This window comes from Asparagus officinalis, chromosome 2, assembly GCF_001876935.1.
Source record: "Asparagus officinalis chromosome 2, Aspof.V1, whole genome shotgun sequence".
Lineage (NCBI taxonomy): Eukaryota > Viridiplantae > Streptophyta > Magnoliopsida > Asparagales > Asparagaceae > Asparagus > Asparagus officinalis.
Genome location: NC_033795.1, coordinates 73,929,427 through 73,956,172, shown reverse-complemented (window position 1 = coordinate 73,956,172; position 26,746 = coordinate 73,929,427). Strand labels below are relative to the sequence as shown.

At 34.5% G+C, this 26,746-nt stretch overlaps 2 protein-coding genes across 4 annotated transcripts in view; one reads left to right on the top strand and one right to left on the bottom strand.

Annotated features, from left to right (window-relative positions):
* Positions 2,651-19,522, top strand: LOC109831606 (cysteine desulfurase 1, chloroplastic-like). The gene is made up of 10 exons (XM_020398963.1): positions 2,651-2,949; positions 3,040-3,155; positions 3,271-3,430; positions 3,648-3,834; positions 7,035-7,180; positions 7,248-7,317; positions 7,396-7,453; positions 11,919-12,018; positions 18,028-18,186; positions 19,150-19,522. Exons 1-10 carry the CDS (start codon positions 2,686-2,688, stop codon positions 19,318-19,320), a joined length of 1,431 nt encoding a protein of 476 aa, XP_020254552.1. The 5' UTR covers positions 2,651-2,685; the 3' UTR covers positions 19,321-19,522.
* The window catches only part of LOC109831605 (mannan endo-1,4-beta-mannosidase 8-like), a 5,497-nt gene continuing 23 nt past the window's right edge, over positions 21,273-26,746 (bottom strand). Inside the window, exons 1-6 of one of the 3 annotated variants that reach the window (XM_020398961.1) lie at positions 26,665-26,746; positions 26,230-26,524; positions 25,453-25,647; positions 23,690-23,812; positions 22,640-22,851; positions 21,273-21,968 (exon numbers count right to left, since the gene is read on the bottom strand). The exon at positions 26,665-26,746 is cut by the window's right edge and continues 23 nt beyond it. In XM_020398961.1, the coding sequence (XP_020254550.1) occupies positions 21,587-21,968; positions 22,640-22,851; positions 23,690-23,812; positions 25,453-25,647; positions 26,230-26,524; positions 26,665-26,666 (1,209 nt within the window). In that variant the 5' untranslated portion in view covers positions 26,667-26,746 and the 3' untranslated portion in view covers positions 21,273-21,586. The other 2 variants (XM_020398962.1, XM_020398960.1) reach the window with 2 other exon arrangements.

The following is a 26,746-nucleotide window of genomic DNA, read 5'->3' as shown; positions in this document are numbered from 1 at the left end:
AATAATTGTCATGGTTAAAATGAGAAATTAATGCTAACAACTTGGTAGTTGAGTAAATTGCAAATTTCTACCTTCAAATGCCCAGAAAGTTGGTGAGAATTAATTGATGGGTTGTAGGAGAGAGTGATTAAATGATGGGTTATAGGAGAGAGTGTTGAGTTCTATTAATGGAGTGAGAGAAAGGGAGAAGAAGAGGGGGGCAGAGAGAGGACGGAGAGAGAATGGAGGGGGGAAATTTACCGCCAGTTTCCCCCCTCTCTCTCCATTTCGTTTATTTTATTTAAGGGGGACCCACTTAAATGAATTCTATAAGTGGGAGCGTATGACCGGAATTTAAGAAAAATATATGGGGGGGCCCACTGCTGAAAGTATTGTATTTTGGATTTGGGTTTAAAGACAAATACAAAAAGAAATTTGGACTTAGAGATACAACTAATACTACTTGGGTTTAAAAATAAAGGGAGGTAAACTATTGGACCTAAAGACAAAAAGCCCTAATTTTTAAGAGAGCAATGCATTATGACAGATTACTCATATTATCAACTTCTAGGCACAATCGCTTACTTCAACTGCTGGGTACAAATATGACGATCTAGGGTTTCAATGAAAACAAGCTATAAAAGAGAAAAGTCAAGTCAGAGCCGATCTAGGGTTTCGATGGAAGGGGGAGAGAGAGGAGTAAAGGGGGAGACCGAAACCGAGAGAGGAGAAGGGGAGAGAGGAGAGATACCTGCGATGGATCGAGATCGAGATCGAGATCGAGCTTGAGCTTTGAGATCGAGATCGAGATCGTCGGGACTTTGACACGAGCGTGAGAGAGGAGAAAAAGAGGAGTCGAGGTTTTGAAGGGTTAGATTTCGTGGGGTGAGGATTTGGCAAATACCAAGTAGTGTGCCCAAATTTGAAATCCATACTTTTGGGCTTTTCAAATCCACTGTATAAAATGACTTGATTTAAAATCATGGCCTAAAGTTGAGCCCAAACACGAAATTTGGATTTGAAATACCCAGAATTTCAAATCCAAGCCCAAATCAACATTCCCAAACACAGCCTTAACTTTCAAATTTTTAATTTCTTTGTTTGATCTCGTGTATATTTTCAAGGATATTGAACTCAATTGTTTTTCCCCCAAAAAATGGAAAAACTTTAAGAATTGGTTTATGTGTCTCACTAATATGATGGTTCATGTTTAGAAATGATAATTTTATTGTTTTATTTGATGAATAATGCTGACAACAATATAATTTTCTTGTTTAATCTATACATTTTTTCCCCTTGTAATGTAGAGCTAGTATAAGTTGAGTAGTACAGTTATCACTACTCTTATTTGATATTATTTTGTTTTCAAGATAATGACTAAAGAAAAAATCCATCCGTTTTGTCATGGTCCGCATCTCAAAGTATAGGATGGACACGTGAGTAGAGTGGCAGCATGTACACAAAGTTCAGATCGTTGGAACTTGTGTGCGCACGTATAAGCCTTTAGAAAGACGAATTAACTCTATCAAAATCGAAAGGATAAAATTTGTCACTATCAACTTATAGACAACAAAAAGACGATAGCAAAATCATTATTGGTAACCCAAATAAAATCAAGGCTTAATAGCACTTAAATACCCTTAAATGTGCCTAGCTTTGCACTTATATACCCTAAGTTTTATTTTCTACATTTATATACCCTAAAGCTATGTTTGGTTTGAGAGAAAGGGAGAGAAAAGAAAAAGAAAGAGAAAGTAAAAAAGAAAGGAAAAGAAAAAGAAAAGAAAATGATAATCCTTTTATTGTTTAGTTAGAAAAAATATTGTAAGGAAAGTTAGAAGAAAATTCATAAGAAAACCATTTTCTCTTGTTTGGTTACTTTTCTAAGTAAAAAAAGAAGAAAATTATCACAATATAAATGAATTCATACTTTTTGGAATTAGATTTAGATTTTAAATAATTAAGAAGCAAAAACACAACCACAATTCCACTAATTAAAGAACAATTCTCACACATAATATTAACAAGCAGAAGCACAACCACAATTCCACTAATTAAAAAACAACATTTCTCACACATAATATTTGCAGAAAGAAATGTCAATGAAAGAACCAAAACAAATCTAAAGTAAATGTCATGATATTCCTAATATAAACTAGAATCCATTTCTAGTCACAAATTCTATTACAATCAATTTCATAGAAAATCTTAACCAACAAAGTCTATTACAATCAATTTCATATAGAAGATCTTAACCAACAAAGTCTATCTATTACAATCAATTTCATATAGAAGATCTTAACCAACAAAGTCTATTACAATCAATTTCATATAGAAGATCTTAACCAACAAAGTCTATTACAATCAATTTTATATAGAGAATCTTAACCAAAGAGAGAGAAAAATATGCCGAAGTCCTTAGTTTTTGACTTTAGTGAGCTCATCAAGACATCAATCTCACATCTTTCATCCCCTAAAATTAATTCAAATAAAATTTTAAATATTCTAGCCATGTGTAAAAACATGGACGTCATCGGAAACTAGCCCTGAAGGTCACTGGGTTAACTCAGAGGGTCAACAAAGACAAACTCAGGTGGATCAGTGAGATAAACAAAGTCAGGGGGTAATATGCAAAAGTCCCCAATTCAGGGGTTAAATGGGAGTAATCCATTCTACCCGGTTCCTTCTCTCTCATCCCCGCGACCGATGGCAGCTCTTTGCCCCTTCTCTTCCCCTTCATTGCCTCAGTCCCTGTCGAAACTTCTCTCTCAATCCAAAGCCCAACCCCTCCTCCTCAACCTCCCAATTCGAAACCCTAACCCTAATTTCACTGGAATCACCTCGAAATTCCACAACCTTGCATCGTCAGTATCTTCTTCGTCAACGACGCCCTCCACGTCAGCATCCGCGGGAACGGAGTCCCCCTCTCTCGGCAACATCACCAGGCCTGATTTCCCAATTCTTCATCAGGTAGGGTACTTTATGAAAAAAAGTTTGGAATTTTACTTGTATTTTGGATGCAAAGGTTTGAGCTTTGAGCAAATTTGTTGAAAATTGTAGACTGTCAATGGCTCCAACCTGGTGTACTTGGATAACGCGGCGACTTCGCAGAAGCCCTTTTCAGTTTTGAAAGCTTTGAATGAATCTTATAACTTGGATGGGGTCGAAAACCTGAGGTATTTAATCCCTCCTTCAGTCTGATCCTCATTTTCCATTTCCCGGGGCTGTATTCGTTTGGTACTTTGTTTTATGTCATCCATGCTTAACATCTTCGTTTCTTGTTTTGATCAGTGCAGGTACTACAAATGCATATGAGCTAGCAAGAGAAAAAGTTGCAGCTTTTATCAATGCGGGAGAACCCACAGAGGTTGTGTTCACACGGAATGCAACTGAAGCCATCAATTTGGTTGCTTACTCATGGGGTCTCTCAAACTTGATGTCTGGGGATGAGGTGTCTTTTTAACTCATTCCTGTAGAGTTTAGCCCTTTCATGTTTGAAGTTTTAAGTCCATACGGTTCTTGTTTACGCTGAAGTGTGCACATTTTTTTCCATACGGTTCTTGTTTACGCTGAAGTGTGCACATTTTTTTGAATAATCCCCCCCCCCACGCGCGCGCCCCCCTTTATCTATTGTTTGATATACTTACTAACTCAATTGTTTTTCTTAGATAATACTCACAGTTGCAGAACATCACAGCAATATAGTCCCTTGGCAGCTTATTGCCCAAAAAACCGGTGCAACCCTAAAATATGTTGGTCTTACTGAGGAAGAAGTTCCCGATATTGAGCAGTTGAAGAAACTTCTGTCATCAAAGACAAAAGTTGTTGCTGTTCAACATGTCTCAAATGTACTTGGTAGGCTGCAATTTAGCCAATTCTTTTGTTTCATTTTTTTAATTTTTGGTATAGTTATTTGTTCATTGTAAAAAAGTATATAGATTTTTTCAGGGATGTGGAAATGACGAAATTTATAGTTTGTGTTAAAAAGATGAGTTTGTACGAAGGGAGGCGTTTTGCCTTTTATATTAATTCTTTATGTTAATTCTTATTTGTATTTGAACAGAGATAAATATTTTATGAAATTGTGATCAACCAAGGCACTTTTTATATGTACCGATTGAAGTATAGGAACACAGGTGTTTTGCCATTTATAGGTTCCGGTTGAAGCATTGGGAAAATATGTTATTTTTGGTTTTCTAGCTCTTTGTGTACCTTAATAGTGAACACATTGTCCTATGCAATATCTATCAGCTTCTTCATTTTTTATTAGCCAGGAAAACTTGGGTTCTAACTTGTGTTACCTTAACGGAAAATCAGTGGGGTATATTTTTCTCATAGATTTTTCTCACAAACTGGTCATATCGTATGAGCTACATCTTGGCCCTCCCTTTGAAGTTTTCTCCACCAAGGGTATGGCACCTGCACTTCTTGGTATGAGATTTTATACTTAATTGTAGAATTTGGTCATTCTTTCGAACCCTTGTAGGTCATAAATGATTTTGTTTTAACGAGAAAGGCTTAGATCAAGATGTTAATGAGATGGTGAAGTATCTGCCTTTAACCATTACTGATTGGATCAATGATCTTTATTGTGTTTGCATTTTTGAAGGCATTGCATATTCGCTCATTGTAATGTTTTCTTGTATGTGCATGTGCAACCATATCTGCTAATTTCTAACTGCAGTATAATCGTGTTTATGAATTTCTTATATAATTCCAATTCTGCAAATGCCATTTATGCTAGCGAATGTTTTATGCTGAGTTTTGGTAACTTTCTGTTTCTTTTCCGTGCACGATTTGGTGTCCACCGTATAAGCTTATCATAAGTTTTTGAGCTTCAAGGAGAATCTGGTATATATATGTGTGTACATTGTAACGAGCCACACCAACTACACAGTTAGTACAAGTATTTCGTGAAATCACCAAATATTTGTCTTACACTTGTTAGATACTGGTTATGTAACATATATTTTTTTTGCTTCTTAACACCGAACTTAGTTCAAGTTTTGTGGACCCTAAGGTTTGCGAATTTGGATTGGTATTTGACTTGTCTTCGGGTTTTATTGTAATTTATATTACAATAAGAATAGTATTGAGCAGTGGTAATGTATGGTAGCATGGTTAGTTAGAAAGTTAGAAAGAGAAAACATGTTTTATCATAAGGTTGACCCATTATGATCTAGAGTCGTGGTTCAGGATCCCCGAAATGGGCTCTTCACAGTGTGATAAAGTTGTGGCCATCTGATCCTCTCATTCGACGTTGAGAGTATTGTGATAGGCTACCTGTTGACCAAGGATGGTAGAATATTTCAAGGCAGTACATGGACATGATATATGCAATGGGGTTATGAGGTAGTTAGCTTTGAATTCTTTGTGCCAAAACTTTAGTTTGTTTCATATTAAAAGTGCAATAGTTTGGTCCAAACTGATTTGAGATGTTGATGAAACTTCAAGAATGTCCAGAGGCAAGGGATTGAATCAGTTTCTATTTTAGGGAAGATAAATACATTCAATAATTTTTGAACTAGGTTTCTAGTACCGTCAAAAGGCAGTAGAAAATGAGCCTCCAATTTTTGCAAACTTTCTAGTATCATCTATTTTTTTCACATGCAGTGAATTCTGTAATGACATCACGTTTGAAATCTTTTTCTGCTTAGCAGTTATTACGCTGAAATATAGATGTTTCTCTTATTTGTTATTATATTTAGACAGTCTTTCATTGATTAACGATAAATTGTCGTATGAGCAACTAACTTGAGATTTATTATTATGCATGGAAGAGTCAGTCGCCTTCATAGCTACAAACTAATTCAATCCTGTTTGTTCCTGTTGTTGAGTTATTAGCTGATATCCCTCAAATTTAAGTGATCTAATGAATGATTGCATTTAATGGAGGTCATTTTGTTTCTATTAGGTCTGTGGAGATTAGTCGACTAAGTAGTCTCTGCTAGAAGTCAACGCCCTATGGGGTACTCTTTTTCTTATCTATTTGCTATCTGTAGACATGATCATGCAAGTGAATTTTTCCATTGCAGAGGGTGTATCACTCAATTGCAATAGAGCCCGTGTTGCCCAATTTGTGCGAATAGAACCCCTATAGAATTTTTTTTTGTTTTCTCATAAAGAATCGAAAGAGTTTTGAGGACGTGATATATCCCTTGTAGTTCTGTTGGTGAGTATAGAGCCCTAATTGCTAATTTTATTCTTAAAAGAGTCGATAAAGTTCACTGAAGTGGTCTATCCGCACAACTAGAACTATAGGGGCCTCTCTGCAACTGGGTGATTGCAGATGGGGTCTATTTTCAACTAGCCCTTTTTAATTGTTTGTAGAGAACAGTTGTTCAGGATTGAGTGTTAACAAAACACATCCAATAATTTGCATAATGGTAGTCAATGGGGTATCAGAGTGGCAAGTTCCATCTAGTCTTGGGTTCAAACCTCATAATTGGTAACTTCAATATACTAGTTCATCCTTATTTGTTCTCTCTTTCCCATTGAGTCATATTTATGATGGAGATCTTTCCATGTGATCCAGTAACACACATGATGGGGAGTTAGTGTTAAATTAGCTTAATACACATATTAGCCTACAGAACTACTAGGTTAATTTTTTGTCTAAAATGATTATCTAAAATATAAAAAAAGGTTTAGATAATGCGATTTGCTATATGGAATAACATTTACCAAGAAGGTGAAAAATAGGCTACAGCCCAAAAAAGAAATCATTTCCCTGCATTACTAATGGAAACTTTATCAACAGAGGCACAGCTTATGGCAGCGCCTAACTTCCTTTTATAGATCTCAGTGAACTTTGCTAGGCACATGGTTGACTCGGTTGGTTGTTGTTCTCATGCTTGTATTATATGCCGTAGTGTTTCTTTCATTCCTGTCAGATTAATTTTTTTACTTATTGATTTACTTTGTTTTTGTGTTTACAATGCTATTTGAGTTTGTCGATAGAACAGCAGATGCACTAAGCTTTTTGTTGCTTTAATTAAAAGATTTAACATATGCGGGATTGGTCAACCATTTGAAATACGTCTTATCCCCTGTAGGTTCTGTTTTGCCTATTGATGAAATTGTTGCCTGGTCTCATGATATTGGGGCAAAAGTTCTCGTTGACGCTTGTCAAAGTGTTCCACACATGGCAGTTGATGTGCAGAAACTTGATGCTGATTTTCTTGTTGCATCTTCTCACAAGGTATGCCTTAGAAATTCTCTAATTTCAGCCTTCACAGGTTACTAACAGGAAGTTGTGGCTGTCTCAGATGTGTGGACCTACGGGTGTCGGATTCTTGTATGGCAAAAGAAAAGTTCTGTCAGAAATGGCGCTATTGGGTGAGAATATAAAGTTTTTACTTATGTGAAACATGCATTAATGCTGAATTTCTTACTGTTCCCTTGTTTTTCTAACAGATGGTGCCAACATGATTTCTGATGTAGATAACTCTACTGCTGTTGAACCTTCTTCCAGGTTAGGGAAATTCTTCTCTTTTTGATAATAACTGTCAAATGTTGTTGTTGTTATATGTCCGCGCACCAATACAGGCATACACGCTGGATACGAGCTGCCACCTAATTTAGCAAAATGAATTACGAAATGAGAGAAGTGCTGAGATCCACCTCATGCATAAGTCCTCTCTTTCCTCTTTGTCTTCACCCCTCTATCAAACTCCTTTTCACAGTTGACTCTCCTTTGGCCTTCTCCTTTACAAGATTGTCACCACAGTTGACTCTCCTTTGGCCTTTTCCTTTACGAGAACGTCACCGATGCCAATAAGGATTTCATCTCCCATTTCCTCTTGTCCTCCTCTGTGTGAACTCCTCTTCCACTGCCAACTTCCCTTTTATTCTCTGTCGAAGATGAGAACTATCACCGATATCAATAAGGATACCGCCTCACCTTCCTCTTCTCCCACTTAATCAAGCTCCTCTTCCATCATTGACTCCCCTTACCTCCACTGACAATGACAAGTAACTCAGTAAGGCCTGTATTAATTTTTAGAAATCTTATTGAATATTGCAAATCATCTCAGATTGTCTAAAATTGTTGTGAATATTTTTATATTGGAAAAATTGTGTCAAGGCCCCGAAAATGAGAACTACATGTGGCCTAACCCTGTGTATTAATTCCATGTGGGTTAGCCCCTAAAATCATCAAAAATTGTGGCCCAGCCCCTAAAGCCATGTAGTACCCCATATGTATATCACCCTAAATCCCTAATTTATCCTTCTCTCTCCTGCCTGTCACAAACTTCCGCTGCCATCTCTTCGTCGAACTCCCTCCCTCGTTGCCGTCGATTCCACTACCAACCAAACCCACCGCCTCAAGACCCTAAATTTACTCCGCCCCCATTTTCCCCAAATCCCATCATTATTTTCTCTTCCACATTGAAACCCTATGCATCCAAACCATATCCCTAATTCTCCTCCGCTGCCATGACCGCCATCGTTCCCCCCCCTCGCCACTACACCATTACCAAAGAAAATCATTATCTCACCTCTGCCTCTTGTCGTCATGCTCGATGTACCGCTTGCACTGCTGCCATTCCTTCTCCATCCTTAGCGCTCTTCACCATCACCCTCGCCAGTCGCCACGACCCTACACCCATCCACTCGATTTGCTCTCTACCCTCCACCCTCTCCATAATCTCATTGTTTATTTGTCATGCTATTTGGAATTGGATGCTTGGATTTCAAGCCCTTTGATGAAAATGTACATTGAGTCATGGACATTAATTAGGGTAATGCTAAAAGGATGGTGTTGTTGCAATTGAGGAGATAAATGTGGTTTCTTTGAACTATGTTTGGAAAATTGCTGAAATATAGGATATTAGATGATGACAGGTTGTTTGATGAAATGCCGAAGAGAAATGGTTTCTTGGACTAGTATGATCATATTGAAGGTTAATCATCTGCTGAAGCTTTTGATATTTTCAAGAGGATATTGACTGATGGCATTGTGCATAAGTTGAGAATATGATGTTTTTTTACAAGGGCATCCTATTTGGTTTTCTTTTCTTACAAAAGGAAGATTGGATGTTAATGTTAAAGTTTGGATGCTAAGATTACCAGTTGTATATTGAAAAGATTTCTTTTTTACGGAAATCAATAATGGGCATTTCATCTCCTAAGAGATTAAGCATTTCACAAAATAAAATTGGCATCAAGAAAATTATAGTGTACCTATTAAGGTTATGGTGTACATGTTAATAGTCACATACATGTTGAGGTTAAGTCGTACTTGTTAAGGTTATTATGTACTTATTAAGGTTAAGGTATACCTGTTAAGGTTATGTCATACATGTTAAGGTATAGTGTATCTGTTAAATTTATGGTGTACCTTTTAAAGTATAATTGTTAAAAGTGATAATTTTTATAGAATATTTAACTATTAATTAACCTGAAATATTTTAGATATAGTCATGTTAGCTCTAATGTTGCCGATTTTTTCAACAACTAAAATGATTAAATTCAACAAGCAAGCTCATAAGTGGACTGAAATTTCTTTTATTTCTGCATGAAGCCGCTGATCCAAATTCTCATTATTAACATACTTAAACAAGCATTCTAATTGTAAGCACAAAACTCAAATTAAAAACTCAGAATTTTGCCTGAATTGAAAACTCAAATTGTTAACTTCAGGCTTTTATGTGTGATATTTATGTGACTTGTTTGATTGGTGGTACATTAATAGCCAAAGGGTGATGTGGTTTCTTAGACTATGATGGTAATAGGTCACGTACAAAGAAAATATCATGGAGACCTCGCTATGTAGTTGTGTGTATGTGATCAAAAGTAGACAAACAGATAATTGTATCGGTTTATTGTGAACTATGAAGGATTAGTTGTGAATCTTACCGAAGGAAATTTTGTAAATTGTCCCCTAAAATTTCTACCATTGCAAATAACCCCCAATGATTTTCTCAAAAAATCCCCCAAGCAGTTATACTCTAAACTTAACAACCAATGAGTAAACTTATTGACCAATGGGTGACCTTAATAACCAATGAGTAAACCTAACAACTTAACAACCAATGGGTAAACTTGACAACCAATGTTCAACTCACTGTATAAACTTAATTTGTTATGCTATAAACTTAACATATATTGAGCAAGGTTATCATCAAATAGGTAAGATTCACAACTAATCCGTCATAGTTCACAATCAATTCATACGATTGTAAGTTTGTGTAATTTTGATGTTTACATGCACAACACTACACGGCGAGATCTCCATGAAATTTTCTTTGTACATGAAATGTTATTATCATAGTCCAAGAAACCACATCTCTATTTGGCATTTCATTAAACACTTTACAAGCAATTTTCAAACTGCTACATATCATATAGCCATTTAACATATTACTTTAAGAAATGAAATCTTACTCATCCATTTAAATTAAAAATAAATTAGGCAAGCCCCAGTTTACCACTAAGAAGTAAAATCACATAATCCAATCAAGGGATTTGTTTGAGAGAAATAATGGAGGAGAGAGGAGAGGAGGTTGTAGGTGGTTTTGAGGAGGGGGATTTGCTCGGTGTGTAGATCGGCGATGGGGTTGGCGACTGTGAGAGGAGGGAGAGGGACTTCAACAAAGAAGATGACTGTCTCGGCCATCATGTAGGAGAGTTCAGAGAAGGAGAGAGGGTGGTTGAAGGAGGAGAAGACGACGACAAGCTCGGAGGCAGGAGATATTGTCATTGCCGTCGAAGTTGAACTTGTTGATGATGCGCTCGAGGTTGGTGGTAGCGGAGGGAGAGAACATGATTGAAGGAGAGGATCGAAGAGAGGACGATGCTCTAAAGAGAGGGTTAAGTTAGGAGGAGGAGAGTTGAGTGAGGGCAAGAAAGGGAGGAGGAAGGTTGAGTCAAGACAAAAGAGGAAGAGGGTTGAGTTGGGAGGGGGAAGAGAGGGGAGATCTAGCCATGGCTCTGGATTCCATTGAGAGAGATTGCAATTATGAGGGGTAAAGTGGGATTATTTTGGGCTTTTTTTTCTCTCTTCTTAGCTGGTATAGAATTACGGGCTGATACACATTTTGGCAATGTATTGAGGGATTATGCACAATGGAAATTTTACAAAGGGCTGGGTCACATGAAGTTTTTTTGGACCTTGACACAATTTTCCTTTTATATTTGTTTGATTTAAAAAAAATTATAACTGCTCTATGAATTATAGTATAACGCGCTTTAAGCATCTGGAGCCTGATTGTTAGATTATACATTATTTGTTTTTTCATTGTTGGTAGAGTTCATAAACCTTGTATTCATTATCTCATGGACTCAGCCCATTTTGCTTTTGGTGAGTTCCTCTTGATATCGAGGAACCAACTTCTCAGATTCTATAGTTGGTTGTAAATTTACGTTGCGTGCTTAACCTACATGCAGCTGGTGTGCGTGAAGCAAAGGTCAGAGTAAAATCTACTATTCTTGAAAAAGTTCAACAAGATGGAGGTATCATATATTCATATTCATTCTGAAAAACTAAATAAGAAAATATTGGAATAGACAGAACTTTACTGTACTTAGTCTCCTCAGCAGTTAAAAGATAAATTCTGTAGCCTTTGTGCTCCTACTTTGGTCACACTTATTATGCATTTCTTTGTTTTCTGACAGTGAACAAGCTATCTTTTGACATTTTGCAATTTTTTTCTTATTAATTTTCCTTTTATATATTTCTCATGTAGTTCCACTGGAATTTTCTTTTGGTTGCCATTAAGATGCGATTCTGCCTGTTATTTGCACTGTATTTGACATTTTATACTTTTCACATCTTAAGTGATGTGAAATGTTCTAATTGTCTGATGTTATGGCAATATTTCTTTTTCTTCATGACAATATATTATATGCTGTTTTTTTTTACCTTTTTCTATTGCGTCATTTTACTTCAAATTGATTGATCAGACGTATAACATCGTGCGCTTTATTGGCTACAGATTTGAATCTGGAACTTCTGCAATTGCACAAGCGATAGGGTTGGGTGCAGCGATTGATTATTTATCGAGAATTGGAATGCAGAGAATCCAAGATTATGAGGTGAATAAACCTGGTTGTTGTTACTTATATAAACCAACATTGAATGAACTAGAATTTTTTTTGTGATATTCATTTATCATTATGATGAAGCATAACAGCCTAATGGATCAATCTACCGTTATTAGTTGCATCACCTAGTCTTGTATGAAATTGTTATGTTTATAGCTACGGAAATTTCTAAATCGTTAAATTACTGGTTAGTGGTTACTAAATATAGACGTCATACTGATTTAGCAAGCTTAATGCATATGTAGATTTTTGTGATTTTTGTTACTAGGTTTAATAAATTGGCTGTCACATAGAGTATGTAATTGGTATATCTTAACCAATAACAGGTTGCAACTGTGAACTGAAATCAGCTGGTCTGGGATAGAAAAGACCTGTGTATAGAACCAAGTCAGTTGGATGGAGTAGAGGTCCTTCATCTCAATATTTTTTCGAGGGTATCTTGCTACAATGTGATATGCTCTTCAGAGCCAATATAGGCTGGTCTGGTAAAGATCAATTTATGGGACCAATTCCGTTTACATGAAGGTGCTCGGAAATCATTCTATGCCAAGTGGGAAAAGTAAAGGGTGAAATTCATAGAAGTATCATAAACCATTAGGGGTTTTTCCAGAAACTATTGTTAACAATTTTTTATTAGAGAAAGTGCCGCAAATTTCTAAACTACAGAAGAAACCACAGAGCTGACAACAACGTTAAATAGCATTGGTAAAAAGTATAAAAAGTAAAGGGTGAATTTCATAGAAGTATCATAAACCATTAGGGGTTTTTCCAGAAACTATTGTTAACAATTTTTTATTAGAGAAAGTGCCGCAAATTTCTAAACTACAGAAGAAACCACAAAGCTGACAACAACGTTAAGGGGCTGTTCGTTTCGCAAAAAAAATTGGGAAATCAAAGAATAGAAAACCTATTTCCTATAATAATTGTTTTGAGGTTGTTTGGTTGGCTTAAAAAAGAAGAAAACTATAGAATAGGAGATGAGATGAGATGAGTTGTCACCTTATTATTGGATGATGTGAGTGATTTTTAAAAAAAACTTGTTTTGAGGTTGTTTGGTTGGTTAAAAAAATAAGGAAATGAATTGGAGGTATATTATTGGATGATGTTTTGAGGTTGTTTGTGTTTGGTTCATTTATAAAAATAAGAAAATAAATGAGATGAGATGAGTTGGAGGTATATTATTGGATGATGTGACACATACTTAAGGAAATCAATCTCTTGTTTTTTTTTTTTGAGGAATTGGATAGAAAGGAAGGTTTAATGAGATGAGATGAGTTGTCACAATATTATTGGATGATGTGTGTGATTTTTAAAAAGATGAGTTGTCACAATATTATTGGATGATGTGTGTGATTTTTAAAAATGAGATAAGATGAGATGTGATGAGTTGGATGATGTGACACATTTCTTGTGTTTGGTTTATTTTTAAAGGTAAGAAATGAGATGAAATGAGATGAGTTGGAGGATAAAAATATTATTTTATTGGATGTTGTGGGTGAGTTTTAGGGATGAAAATGGATAAAAATATTATTTTATTGGTTTCCTTGTACCGATTTCCTTTTCTTGGTTTTTAGGAAACCAACCAAACGGCCCCTAAATAGCATTGGTAAAAAGTATAAAATACCATGATAGTTGAGGACAAGGTGGGAGGGTAAATTCACAAATCTAGCATGGCCTATTGGGCGTTTTGCATAAAAATACCATAAACTGTTAATTAGAGAGAAACACCACACTTTGTCCTCGAAGCTGCCTTAAATGGTAGACATTAATGTCGATTTACACATGAAGTTGACAAGACAATTTCCCCTTTATTTTATGAATTCTCTCATTTTCTCCTCCTTAACTATTAGAGATATTTTAGACCTTTTAACGACATGGACACCATCAGAATAATATTTTGGTAAGATCTTTTTATACTGATTTGAATTGTTTTGGTTTCTTTCAAAGAAATAAGTCGGTTGTAGTTTTCTCGAAAACCCAGTAATTCATGGTAGTTTCATAAAATTTACCTAGTAAGTGTAGAAAATTCAAACTATGTCATGTGTATATCACATGCCAACTTACACGTCATTTGTCGTACTTGGTATTTTAGTGAAAAATTCTATGATATTTTTTATAATAAAAATACTGACTTTTTGTGCAACATCTCTAATATGGAGTAGTCTGTGAAATTTACAAAAACTAAAACATAGGAGATAACCCCTCAGCAACACCCCCAAATCTTGGCGCACCTTTCTTGTGAAATGCTGAATAATACCACATGAATACAAGCACTATCTCAATTCAAAATTATTCATGCTTGTTTTCCTTTGTTAACTACTAGCTGTAATGTATGGAGTTAAATGCTGCTGGATAGAAGACTTTAATTAAATATTTTAAGGAATTATACGTCATCAATGGAGGAATAGAGATTTCATAGCTAGTAGTATGCAAGAATAGACAAACCATCAATACTTTTATCTTTGGTGAGAACAGACGCAATTTATGATTACTTGCTATAGGCGGATGGGAAGAGGTGGAAAAATTACATCCATGTTGAGCTAGATTAATATCCTTTGCAAGGCATGATGTACACTTGAGATTTCATCGCCACATAGAAATATTGTCCTGCTTTCCAACTCCTACTCATTAATTTAAAAAAAATATAGGGAATAAGGATTAACATTATTCCATTTATGTATGAATACAACACACCATTGTCATTCTGCCTCACCACTTAGTGGGTTACATTGATCCTATCATGTATTCAGAGAAGAGCAGTACATGTGTATACATGAGTACTGGAACATGTGTAAATATTACTGCAATAACATGAGAATCATCAGTAAGTAACTGAGGTGTTTTGAGTGTGTAATTAATATTATGTAACATTTAGAGACACGAGCAGAAGGTGGAAGTTAGAAGTAACATTTTGCGTTGTAGATGAAAAGCAGCTAAGCGAGCATGCTACTTGACTGAAACTAGAGGTTGGGTGGGGACAAGCTTATCAATAGCAGTACAGCCACAACAACCATACCGATAGAATAAAGGACTGCTCAGCACTCTAGCAATTGTGATAATGCATTTCAAGTTTTAAAATAGAAAATTTGCCAGAATGTTCAGCTTCTAGTCAAACCAATGTTCGTGTTACACTTCAATATTGATTTGAATATAAAATTCACATAGGGGTGTTATTCACTCAGGATTGTTCAGTAAGATTTGGATTGTTGCCCAATAATCCTATATTCTAGGATTTAGATTTGAACTAGGATATTTTGGTTAGAGTACTGGACTTTTGGAAGGATTTTTAAACTTTTGAGTGGATTCTTGGACTAGGTGTTAAATAGCCATTAACAAACATAATAATTATTTTATAAAAGAATATAACTATTATTCAATTAATATTTTTCTATAATGGTTAATAAATTTTATCTTAATTTTCTGTAGTTACAATTTAAGATCAAATTTTACTATTAATATATATATTTAAATATATAAACGTTTAAGTATAATAGAAAATTTTGCCAAACATTGAATGTAAATATGAAATTATTTAATATTTAATATTTTTATTATTTAATATATTGAATATTACTTATTTGCTATATTTCTTATCTAATATGTAAATAAATATTAAAAATATAAATTGAGATGAATATTAAGTATATGTTTAATATCTAATCTGTAATAAATTATTTTATATATGATAAAAAATTAATATATCTAATATCAAATATATTAGACTATTCATAAATGTTAAAGCTACAAATGATTAAATAATATAAAATATTAAAGAATATATAAGTTTTAAATTATTAAATGTATTTAAAGAATCTTATGACAAAGTATTTAAAATTAAATAAATTTAATATGAAATATGTCAAATAACTAAAAATAATTAAGCCATCTAATATTTAATATTCTCTTAGTTAATTTTAAATATTACTTACATTTAACATTTACATATTTACTATATTTCTTATCTAATGTTTAAACAAAAGTTATGTATAGTTAATATTAGTATTAAATAATTTTGTATATTCAAGTATGTTAGATAATAAATTTAGTTAATATCAAAACTGAATATATTATAGTACATATATTGAAATATTAATATAAAAATGATTACATAATATTAATTATTAGTGATATTTTATTATATAACTATGGAATATTAAATGTTAATAGTTAATACAATAAATGTTTTCTAAATATTAGTTGGTGTTTTTTTTAATATGGGCATATCAAAGGAAGGGGAAACGAAAATCCAAGGAGGGAGATCACAGTCCATTAATTTTTACTTGGACTTTTTTTGAAATTTTCTCACTATATTGCATAGGGTAGGATTAGGGGTGGTAAATGATCGAATCGAATCGAATACTAAGTTGTTCATATTTGTATTTGTTTAAAATTATCGAATTCGAATGCGGACTCTATTATTCATATATCTAGTTTTTCGAATTTGAACTCGAATACTTGGTATTTGATAAATATTCATGAATATTCACGAATACTTATCGAATATCAAAGTATATTTATTTCGTTAAAGAGTTTAATTTTCAAATAGTATTAAAATTTATAAATTAAAATTATTTCTTTATAATATATGATGTATATATATTTAAATCAAAATTTTAATTAGAAAACAGATTTAAGATTATTTAAGTCTTAAAATCTATATATAAAACTTAAGTAGAAATGGTAAGTGGGTTAAAAATATGACATCATATGTGTAATAATACAAATAATAAATTGTGATCAAATTTTAAACGAATATTTAATAGACAAACGAATCGAATATACATCTGGTTAAATTCTATTTGTTAATAAACTCGAATACTAAAAAATATTTGTTTAGTGATAAATGAACTATCGAATCGAATATGACCGAATAGTTATTCAAACAATTATCGAACCATTTATTAATTATTTGGTTCATTTCCACCCCTAGGTAGGATCGAGATTTGGATTTTGAAATCCTAGTCCTAATCATAACCCTAAATAATCAATAACACTATAAAGTTAAATCCAAATCCCTAATCCTAAGCCAATAGCATCTTAAAAAAATCCAAATCCTATTCATAAGCCAATAACAACTTAAAGTTAAATCCTAGAAAAAGTCCTAGTCCTTAGAACTTCATGCATAATCATGTTCCTTCGTATTTGGGACTTAAATTTGAACTTCCTATATGCAGAGTCAGAGGCTTTTTTATAATTAAAATGAAGGTACATCAAGTGTAACTGACTTATGGCTTGTGTTGATTGTGCATGGGGATCAATAGTAAATTGTGAAGGTTTTTTGCTCATAACTTTTTAAGAAATTCTCCCTTTTAAGGTGGCACTTCATGCGTGCTTTCTTCTCCAAGTGGTGCTGTTTCTGTCTAGCCTCTGCTTTATTCAAGTTGCCTCTCTCCTGCTTTGTTCTTTTGTTTCTTAAGGTGTAGCATATGTGTTTTTTTTATACTTAAAGAAATTTAATTCAATTAAAACTACTGAATACCATAAAATAGATGTGAAACTTCCTCATAAAATTAAATCTAAGCATTACAATAATATTGCAAATAAAGGAAAACAAAGATACTGGATCCAAACCCAAGTAGATCTTTAGGGAGATTCAGTTCTGCGTCAAATCTTGAAAAACGAACCATAGTCTGTGTGCTTAGAAGACAGTGAAATCCTATGCTATGAAGCAATCAGTTTGTAAATTACGGCTTCATATAATTTGCTGTGATGCTTAATAGCGAGTTCAACTTCTAATTCTGGAGTCTTGACTGTTCTGAATGGAGTTGACATCTATTAGTTTCATGTTTGAGGACCCCATTTGTTATTTTGAGGTGAAGTGGTCAAAACTTAAAAGCCTTAGTAATAAAATTATCTCGTAAAATGGTTGTTATGATGAATCCTATATTGTCATGTCTGTTACTTGATCTTAAAAGAACGATAGATATATGTTGATTTTAGTGACTATCCAGATATTATAGTTCTTTTAGTAATGTATAATCTCCTTACTTATTATTCCAGGAGGAACTAGGGAACTATCTGTATCACAGCCTCCTTTCTATTCCAAATGTGCGCATTTATGGTCCCTCTCCCTCAAAAACAGTGCACCGTGGTGCTCTTTGTTCTTTCAATGTTGAGAATATACATCCAACAGATATTGCAACTCTTCTTGATGAACAGGTATGAAAACAACTTAAGTACTGCAATAATTTCTTATTCTCATTTGTGACGTTGTTATCTGATGGAGCGATTTCCAGTTTCCTCTAGGTAGTCCCTATATTGGGGGCTTGCAGTTGCAGGCATACATGTATATATGTGTGCGCACATGCATGCGCTTGCAAAAGAGCGGCATAAACATCATGACAGACGCATGTCTTAAACGTGGGATAGATCAGAAAATTGGTCAAGGCAATGATGGTGGTTGGATGGATAACATCAAATTACAAAACTAACCAAATGACTAATTCAATATTCATTAAATGACAACATTAACCATAACTAAATTATCTACTAAAATTTAGATCCTAACAGATCTCTTTAATTGCAGCTGCAACATTTGAAACTTCTTTTCTTGAATCAACCCTTGTTACGGAAAATTCAATATTGAGTTTTAAAGTCATATGCCGAATTTGTTTAACTTGAGGTCTTGAAGAAATATTTGCCACTTGGTCATGATGTCGGCAAAATGTTGGCTCTTCATGATAATTGCTTATCTGAAACCAATTGGGGATCCTCTGGGCTCCATTGCCAATATAATCATTTTATGATTACTTTGTCAACAGTTAAAACATCAGGTGTCCTTTTTCCCAAAAGAAAAAAAAAACCTGATATTCTTTGCGGCCTAGTTTTAATAATTGATGCTTGCAGCATTTCTGTAATGTAGAATATATTTTGGTAGCTAAAAGTACAGGAGGAGGACATATAAGGTATATGGTAAATATGAGCATTAGCAACTCCGTAGTTGATTCATTTAACATTGGCAGTTCATTATAACTCTTATTGCACGTTGTAGAATGTTAAAAATGAGAAGAAAAAAAACAGCTTTCTTGGAAACACTTACTTTGAGAATCAAGCTATCATATTTTTGCGACTTTTTGTTTTATAGCTTAATTCTTATTGTTTTGGTTGAATTTTTCTTTTTAGCATGGTGTGGCTATTCGCTCTGGTCACCATTGTGCTCAACCTCTCCATCGCTATTTGGGTATCAACGCAAGCGCTCGTGCAAGCCTTTACATTTACAACACCAAAGAAGAGGTGGATATCTTCATTGAAGCACTTAAAGACGCAATCAGTTTTTTCAGTTCCTACATGTAGTATTTCTTTCTTTTCCTCTTTGTAACATTGTTTTTTATGCAACATTTTTTTGATATCTCGATCAATTTCCTCTTTTAAAAAAAATTCAGAGTGTACAATACGAGACTGTAAATAACAAATATGCTTGTTGATTACTGCCGTTGGCCCTTTGGAGGCTAATTTATTAGAAAGATGAAAATCACTTATTAAATAAATTTGATTATATTGGTTCTTCCCCAAAAGTAATATCTGCTTGATGTTATTGGTCATGGGCAAGTACAAGTAATTGATACACATTTAGGGTTGCTCGTCCAGGGTTTGAAGCTCACCGCTCATTTTGAACTATATGCTTAATTGCACTTTGGTACCCAAGTTCACCCACTTTTGAGTTTGATGCCCGAAAGTAAAATTTTAATTCTGCGATACCTTTAAGTTTCAATCCATTCCATTTTGACACCCCAAATTATTCCTTTTAACGCTTCACTACTTCAAAATTTCAATCATGTTTCACTTTGATGCCTCTGTCTACGCCCTGCAGATTATCTTTTAAATTTGTATAACATGCTTAGCAACTGGAAAAATGGATCAAAAATGTATCAAACGCTAAAGGCATTATATAAATTTAACGGAAAACCTGACATAACTTGGACAGCGTACCAAAGTGAAATGTGAATGAAACCTTAGGGTATCAAAGTGTTAAATAAACATTTTAGAGTATTAAAGTGAAATAGCACTGAAAGTTGTGGGCATCAAAGTGAAAAAATGAGTAAACTCTTTGGTACTAAAGTGAAAATAAGCGAAAACTATATATTGAAAGCTTGTAGGTTTTTTTGTAAAGGGGAATGTGCCGACAGAAGCTTTGCTTTTGAAAACTTACCTGCGTTATCTAACGATTGCAAAAATAATTGTTTGATGAACTATAAAAATACATACAAGATGGGTTTGCTAAGAAATGTCATAATGCGTATCTTTATTTGTATAATGCGCGCAAAGTAATGGTTGGATCTCTGGTCTTCGCAGTTTTGGCAGGCTGTAGACAATTCTTGAGGGCAGAAATCAATTTGTTGAAATTTCTTCCACGGGGAAGTTTTAACTCTAGCAATACTTTCTGTACTTTCTGTATTAGCCCCTTAAATCTTCATTTTCTGATATTAGCTCCTCAAATAGCTATAATATGTTGATATGAGCCCCTATGGTTAGGTTCATATTTTGATATTAGCCCCTCAAATAGCCAAGATGTGTTGATATGATCTCCATATTTTTAAAACGTTATAGCAACTTGAGGGGCTAATATCAACATATGGAGATTTAAGGGGCTAATATCATATTACGTTCAATTTAAGGGGTTAGCATCTAAAAAGATCCACAGGAAAGGTAACTCCTACATCAATTCCTATACCACCCATTTCAATATAAGAAAAACAAAGTTTCAAACCAAACAAAGTTTCAAACTAAAACTCTCAATTATCTGAAATTGATCTTTTGCATTTTGTACATCTACTATGATTGCCAACTTGAGTTCTATGTGCATATGAAACTATCTAGTTACTGAATAGTAATCTCTCCCATTCAATTTGTGTGACGCCTACACCACTGAAAACACAACTTTTATGACTGAGCGAACATTATTAGAACTGTCAAACACACGTCATCCATGATTTGGGCCTCCATCTCATAAGTTTAAAGAAAAAGTGTAGTCATGACTAAATTCAGTGATTTCCATAATCCAACCGTCTACATTACTTGCGAGTTCACTGGGTCGGAGTGTTGCTGATGAAAATAAACCATGTAGATACATAAATCTTTCCAACACATCAAACAATCATTTAAAATCAGAGAAAATTTTACATAATGGCTCAATAATTTCTCAAAAATAAAAATGTTTTCCCTATGCAATTAAATGATTCAGGTCTGTAATCTTCAAAGCTAAATAAACAAATGGATTCATAGGCTCAACCATATGTACCGCTAACTGCTGGAAATGACGAGGATTTAACGCAACGAAGGTGCATCTCTCAGACACAAAAACGTTGCTAACCACAAGAACTAGTTAAAAGGATATACAAATCAGACATTATTGTAGTAAATAAATCAGATTACTCAAAAGTGTAAAGTTGATCTAGAACTGTATCTGAATTATGCAGAGGATCGAGACTGACGAAAGAGAATACTCTATATATATACCGTTTCTACCACAGCTTCACATGAATACTAATACTCATACGACAATGATACGCGACAGACCGATAAAAGAGATGAATGCATGCATCTCCTCATTGAACTCTAACTAGAGTTCTTCATGGGAAATAGAACTCCCCGCATTACTCTTCACCTTTACATTATGAACAGATATCATGCTCGAAGTCGCAGGTGATTTGGAGAGAACAACAGCATACCCATCATCCATGTGATCTGTTCCTTCAGGGAAGAGCTGCCAAAAAAGGCATCCTCCACCACTCCCGCCTTGCTTCCGAGATTTTAACAAGGTGTTGTAGACTGTATTCATGAATACTTCTTGGAACTTTGAAGCGAACCTCTTATCTTTCGACGATACACCAAACTCTCCAAACACGACTGGCATATTGAGCGTCTTCTCGGCATCATCCATGTGCTCTTCCATCCAATTCTTCACAAATACAAGATGTGTGCCAGAGATAGAGTCTGATAACCTTCATGGAAAATAAATGATTATATAGTGTGAGCATAAAATGATAACTCTCAACTCTCACCGAAACTTCGGAGCTGTGGTGCAGTGGCAAGTACATTGATATGGTACTAGAGCAATCTAGGTTCAAATCTCATAGGTCTAAGCAGATTTAAAGGAAAAAAATCCCTACATGAGTGCATGTTTTGGGCCCAAGAAAAGGGCGCTCAGCCTTCAAGGGAATGTTAAGAGTATAAAATTGTTAGAATTAATATAAAACTATAATCCTCGATCATTACCATAACTTCGGAGTTTTGGTGTAATGGTTAGAGGAACTAAATTTAAGATGGTATCAGAGCAACCCAGGTTCAAATCCCACCGGCCACGAATTAAATGCGGATTTTCTAAAAATTAACACCGCTACGTGAGTCCAGGTTTTGACCCATAAAAAAGGGCGCTCAACCTGCGGAGGCATGTTAGAATTAATATAAAACTATAATCATCAATCCTTACAATAACTTTGGAGTTTTAGTCTAATGGTTAGAGGAACTAAATTTAAGAAAAATAACAATCCTCAATCCTCGCTACAACTTTGAAGTTTTGGTGCCATGGCAAGGTCCTTTTCCATATGGGAAATATATAACTTGCATATAAGTAGAAGCCTGACATGTAAGAGCTTGGAGAGATTGGACGTACCAAGAATCTGTGTAGATGTGCACAGAAGCAAAATCAATGCCTGGAGTTTGATGATTTCTGATGAAATCGGTTCCAAATTGATTGAAGCAGCTCTTGGGGTTAAGGTGCACCCTTTCAGGAGTGGAAGGGCCATAGAAACCTTCAGCACCGATCTCTAGCAGGTGATTTGGATCGATGGACTTGACGTAAGATGCCATTTCCTCTATCCAAGACTGAGAATGAACAAATATCCAGTTCAGTAAGGTTGCTATTAATTCATAAAAACAAAACATGACAAATTTCATGAAGGATTTGCGTGAATGGTGTTGAGAAATAAGCCAAGGAAGCTCTACATATGGGTATAATTTGAATTGTTCAAAAAAAAAAGAACAAGCAGAACATATATCTATTTGTACAAGATAAGAGAATTAAATAGGCAAAGGAAAATGATCTAGACATATAAATGAATGTATTGGGATGCAAAATGTCATAAATAAAACCGCAAGACAACACGAGGGCCAATAGGTATGAAAGGAAGAAAATAAGCTAAAAGAAGTTTTGAATCATAAGATGACACAATTGGTGAAAAATGATGATATTGGAATAACATGAAAGTATTCAATCATGTTGGTTACACCTATATAAGATTTAGAATACACACACACACACACACACCTTTTTCAATAGTAGTACCTTAAATCTTTCATATTTTGAAATTATTCTATCAAATCATAGAAACTGCTATTAGGTCCCCGAATTCTTAAGTTCTTTTGAAACTAGTTCCTCAAATCATTGAAAGTTATATTAGGTCCCCCAGTTCTTAAGTTAATTTGAAATTACTCCCACCAATCAAGAAGAGAAGTAGCAACTAGAGGGATTAATTTGAAACAACTTATGAGAATTAGGGGACCTAATAGCAGTTTCAATCATTTGAGGGATTAATTTCAAAATATAAAACATATAAGGGACTAATATCCAAAAAAACCCAAAAGAAAAAGGAAACTGGAATCCATTTCAATCATTACAGAGGAATAAGACAATGAAGAAAATTAGTATAAAGAGGATTCACACCTGTAACATATCACCAGAAGGATCTGAGGGACATCGAGGCTCATTGATCAACTCCCAGGATAAAATTGTCGGATCATCCTTATACATCATTTTTGTAAGAGAATTGACCCTTGTCAGCACCATCTGTTCCCATTAGTTCAAATAGTGAGAAAATAGAAGCAATTGTTGAATTTTGCAAATTTGTTTCAGATGATCGATACCAAATATGCTTGAAGTTTAAAAGGCTTTTCAGCCTTTGTTTGAGGTGATAAAAACTTATGTAATTCCAAATACGTTCAAACTTTATTGAACTGGAATTACAGATGCTTGAAGGTTTTTGATCTTCCGCGTTTATTTTAACTCGATTCGCGAACAAGCTAGGATTAAGAGTAACTGCAGCGATATGATTCTATGATCTCACTTGAGTAACTGACCTTGAAACTATATAATCCCACTATCAACAGTTGTGCAGCGAGAAGATATGAAACGTTTAGGGTTTTGGGGGTTTAGTCCCTTAAATCTTTCATATTTTGAAATCAGTCCCTCAAATCATGGAAATTGCTGTAAGGTCCCTCAAATCATGGAAATTGCTGTAAGGTCCCTCAAATCTTAAGTTATTTTAAAATGCTTCCCTCAAACCACAAAAATTGCTATTATGTCCCCTAAATTTTAAGTTACTTTGAAAGTAATCCCTCAAACCAAGAGTGAAAGTAGCAAATAGAGGCAAATGAGTCACTTAAAATCATTGAAACTTCTATTAGATTCCCAAATTCTCATAAGTTGTTTGAAGTTAACCCCTCTGATTCCTACTTCTACTGAATGGAGAAACTAATTTCAAAATAACTTAAGATTTGAGGGATCTAATAGCAATTTCAATGATTTGAGGGACTACTTTCAAAATTAAAAGAGTTAAGGGACTAATACCCCAAAACCCCAAAAATTAATGAAAAGAATATGTGCTTTTGCACACTAAGGTTGGCTTGAAAGAGTAAACTTTATATTTTCTCACAGATCACTTTAAATTCACAAGCACTCATGCCATCCTGGAATCTAATGTTGGTAATTTATCAACTGATATCACAAGATATTTAATATTTGTGAATCAACAATGTCACATTCTCAGTTAGCATATATTGGGTGGCTGGTATCTCAAACTACATGCAGGTAGTTTTCCAAGTCTGTTATACTTTACCGAAATACCACTCTTAATGTGAACTTGAAGTTTACCAGGATATAAATCTCACAATCTCAAAAATCATTGTCATAGATACTTTTTACAAGTAATTTATGGAGAAACTGCATAATAAACATGTGTAATGATTAAAGATTAGAAATGAGGCCATGCTAGTTCTTGTATCCATATTATTTAGGAGGTGCGTGATTGATGTCTGATAATGCATAAGGATCAAGTAAAGAAAGACTACTGGGGATTGGGATCGAGAAAAATTGTTAAAGAGAAAATTTCAATTATAACTTGCTAAGAATTGTACCAAGAGAAGTTATTAAGAATTTAAGAAATAGTAAATACCCTCTACAAATCAAAGTTGCATTGCAAGTCTAAAATTTGATACTTTCTTGACTTAGTGAAATTTAAATTTCAATCGCATGCATTTGCACTCGTAATTTATCAACTGACCTTACAGGAAACTTAAGATTTATGAATGGATCATTCTCATAGTTTCAAATAAGAAATGACCAAAGAATACATTAGTGTTGAAAAAAATCATGACAATATGCAACAGAATCTAATATTGATGGTACATAATAGCAAGCAAGAAGGATACCATGACATGAGCTTTATAGTATTCTTTGATAGTCGGATCCTTGAAGAAATCATCTTCTCCGGTTAGATTCAGTCCAGCCTCCTTCCCCCATTTCACATATTGTGCTTTCCCTCCATATTCCTCCCAGTTGTTGCACAATGATAGTATCAACCTTACTTTATGCTTTTTTGCTTCGCTTACTACAAAATCCAGCCCCTAGTACCGAAAAATAAATAGGGTCATTTTGATATTAGTCACTCAAATCTTTCCTATTCTGAGAGTGGCCCCCCTAAATCATTGAAATTGCTATTAGGTCCCTCAAATAGTATAAGTTTTCTGAAATCAGTTCCCTTAGTTAGCAAATTTACTTAACTTTTCGGGGTGGAATGCCAGCTGTACCCTTTCTAATGGAAAGCCAAACCTGAGTCGGGGCGACAGAGAGGGAAATCTATCTTCTCTTTCTCAGAAGATGAAGCAAGAGCTAGTGAGAGGGAAACTGACGTCTGGAGGCAGGAGTTAATAAGTGAGTGTAGTTTGGTAAATTATCCATCCATAGCGAAGCATCAACCCAACCATATTTAACAGATTGGATGGGTTTTGTAAAAGAAGCACTACTTTCAAACATCTTATATGATCTGAGGGAGCTAACAGCAATTTCAACGATTTGAGGGACTAATATAGAAATAACCTAGATAAATAACAACAGATGCAGCATTATCAGCTCTCAGCAGTGCACAACTTGTTTTCATATCAGCAATCCATCAAACACATAGAGTGCAACAAAAAGTGACCTTTTACCTTGAAGACTTCTTCATCATATTCGCCCGGAGATATCTGAAGCGCTCGATACCCAGCATCATTGAAAGCCCAGGTCCTGCATACATTGAGACCGACCGCCGAGGCCTGACGAAGAACATCCCTGACCTTTCCCCTGGTCTCTTCATCAACTGAGAAATCCATCAGCCAGTAAGTATTGAACCCATTCACATAAAATGGTTGCCCATCTAATGCGAACTGTGTTCCTCTCTTTTGCACAAAACCCCACTCCTCATCACTCATCATCTCGTGATCATGATGATTCAATGAATGCGTCCTGATCAAATACAGAAAAAGCCCAACAATCAATAAGCAAGAATTGACATGGGTCTTTGAATTCCCAGTGAGAAACATGAGAAATATCTCTCTCTACATCGTAATGCAAAACTAAAATAATGGCATCAATAATATCGTTACATGCAAAGTAGAAAAGAGAGAGGCCATAATTTGTCCTCTTACGTTTTTTCCCCTTCAAAAAGTAGAGAATAATGAACGAAAA

Bases quoted from the DNA above. Each gene is read 5' to 3' on its own strand.
- LOC109831606 (XM_020398963.1), top strand. From the start codon at position 2,686: ATGGCAGCTCTTTGCCCCTTCTCTTCCCCTTCATTGCCTCAGTCCCTG. The intron at 7,454-11,918 runs GTTAGGGAAATT...TATTGGCTACAG, and splicing joins GCTGTTGAACCTTCTTCCAG to ATTTGAATCTGGAACTTCTG. The intron at 18,187-19,149 runs GTATGAAAACAA...TTTTCTTTTTAG, and splicing joins CAACTCTTCTTGATGAACAG to CATGGTGTGGCTATTCGCTC.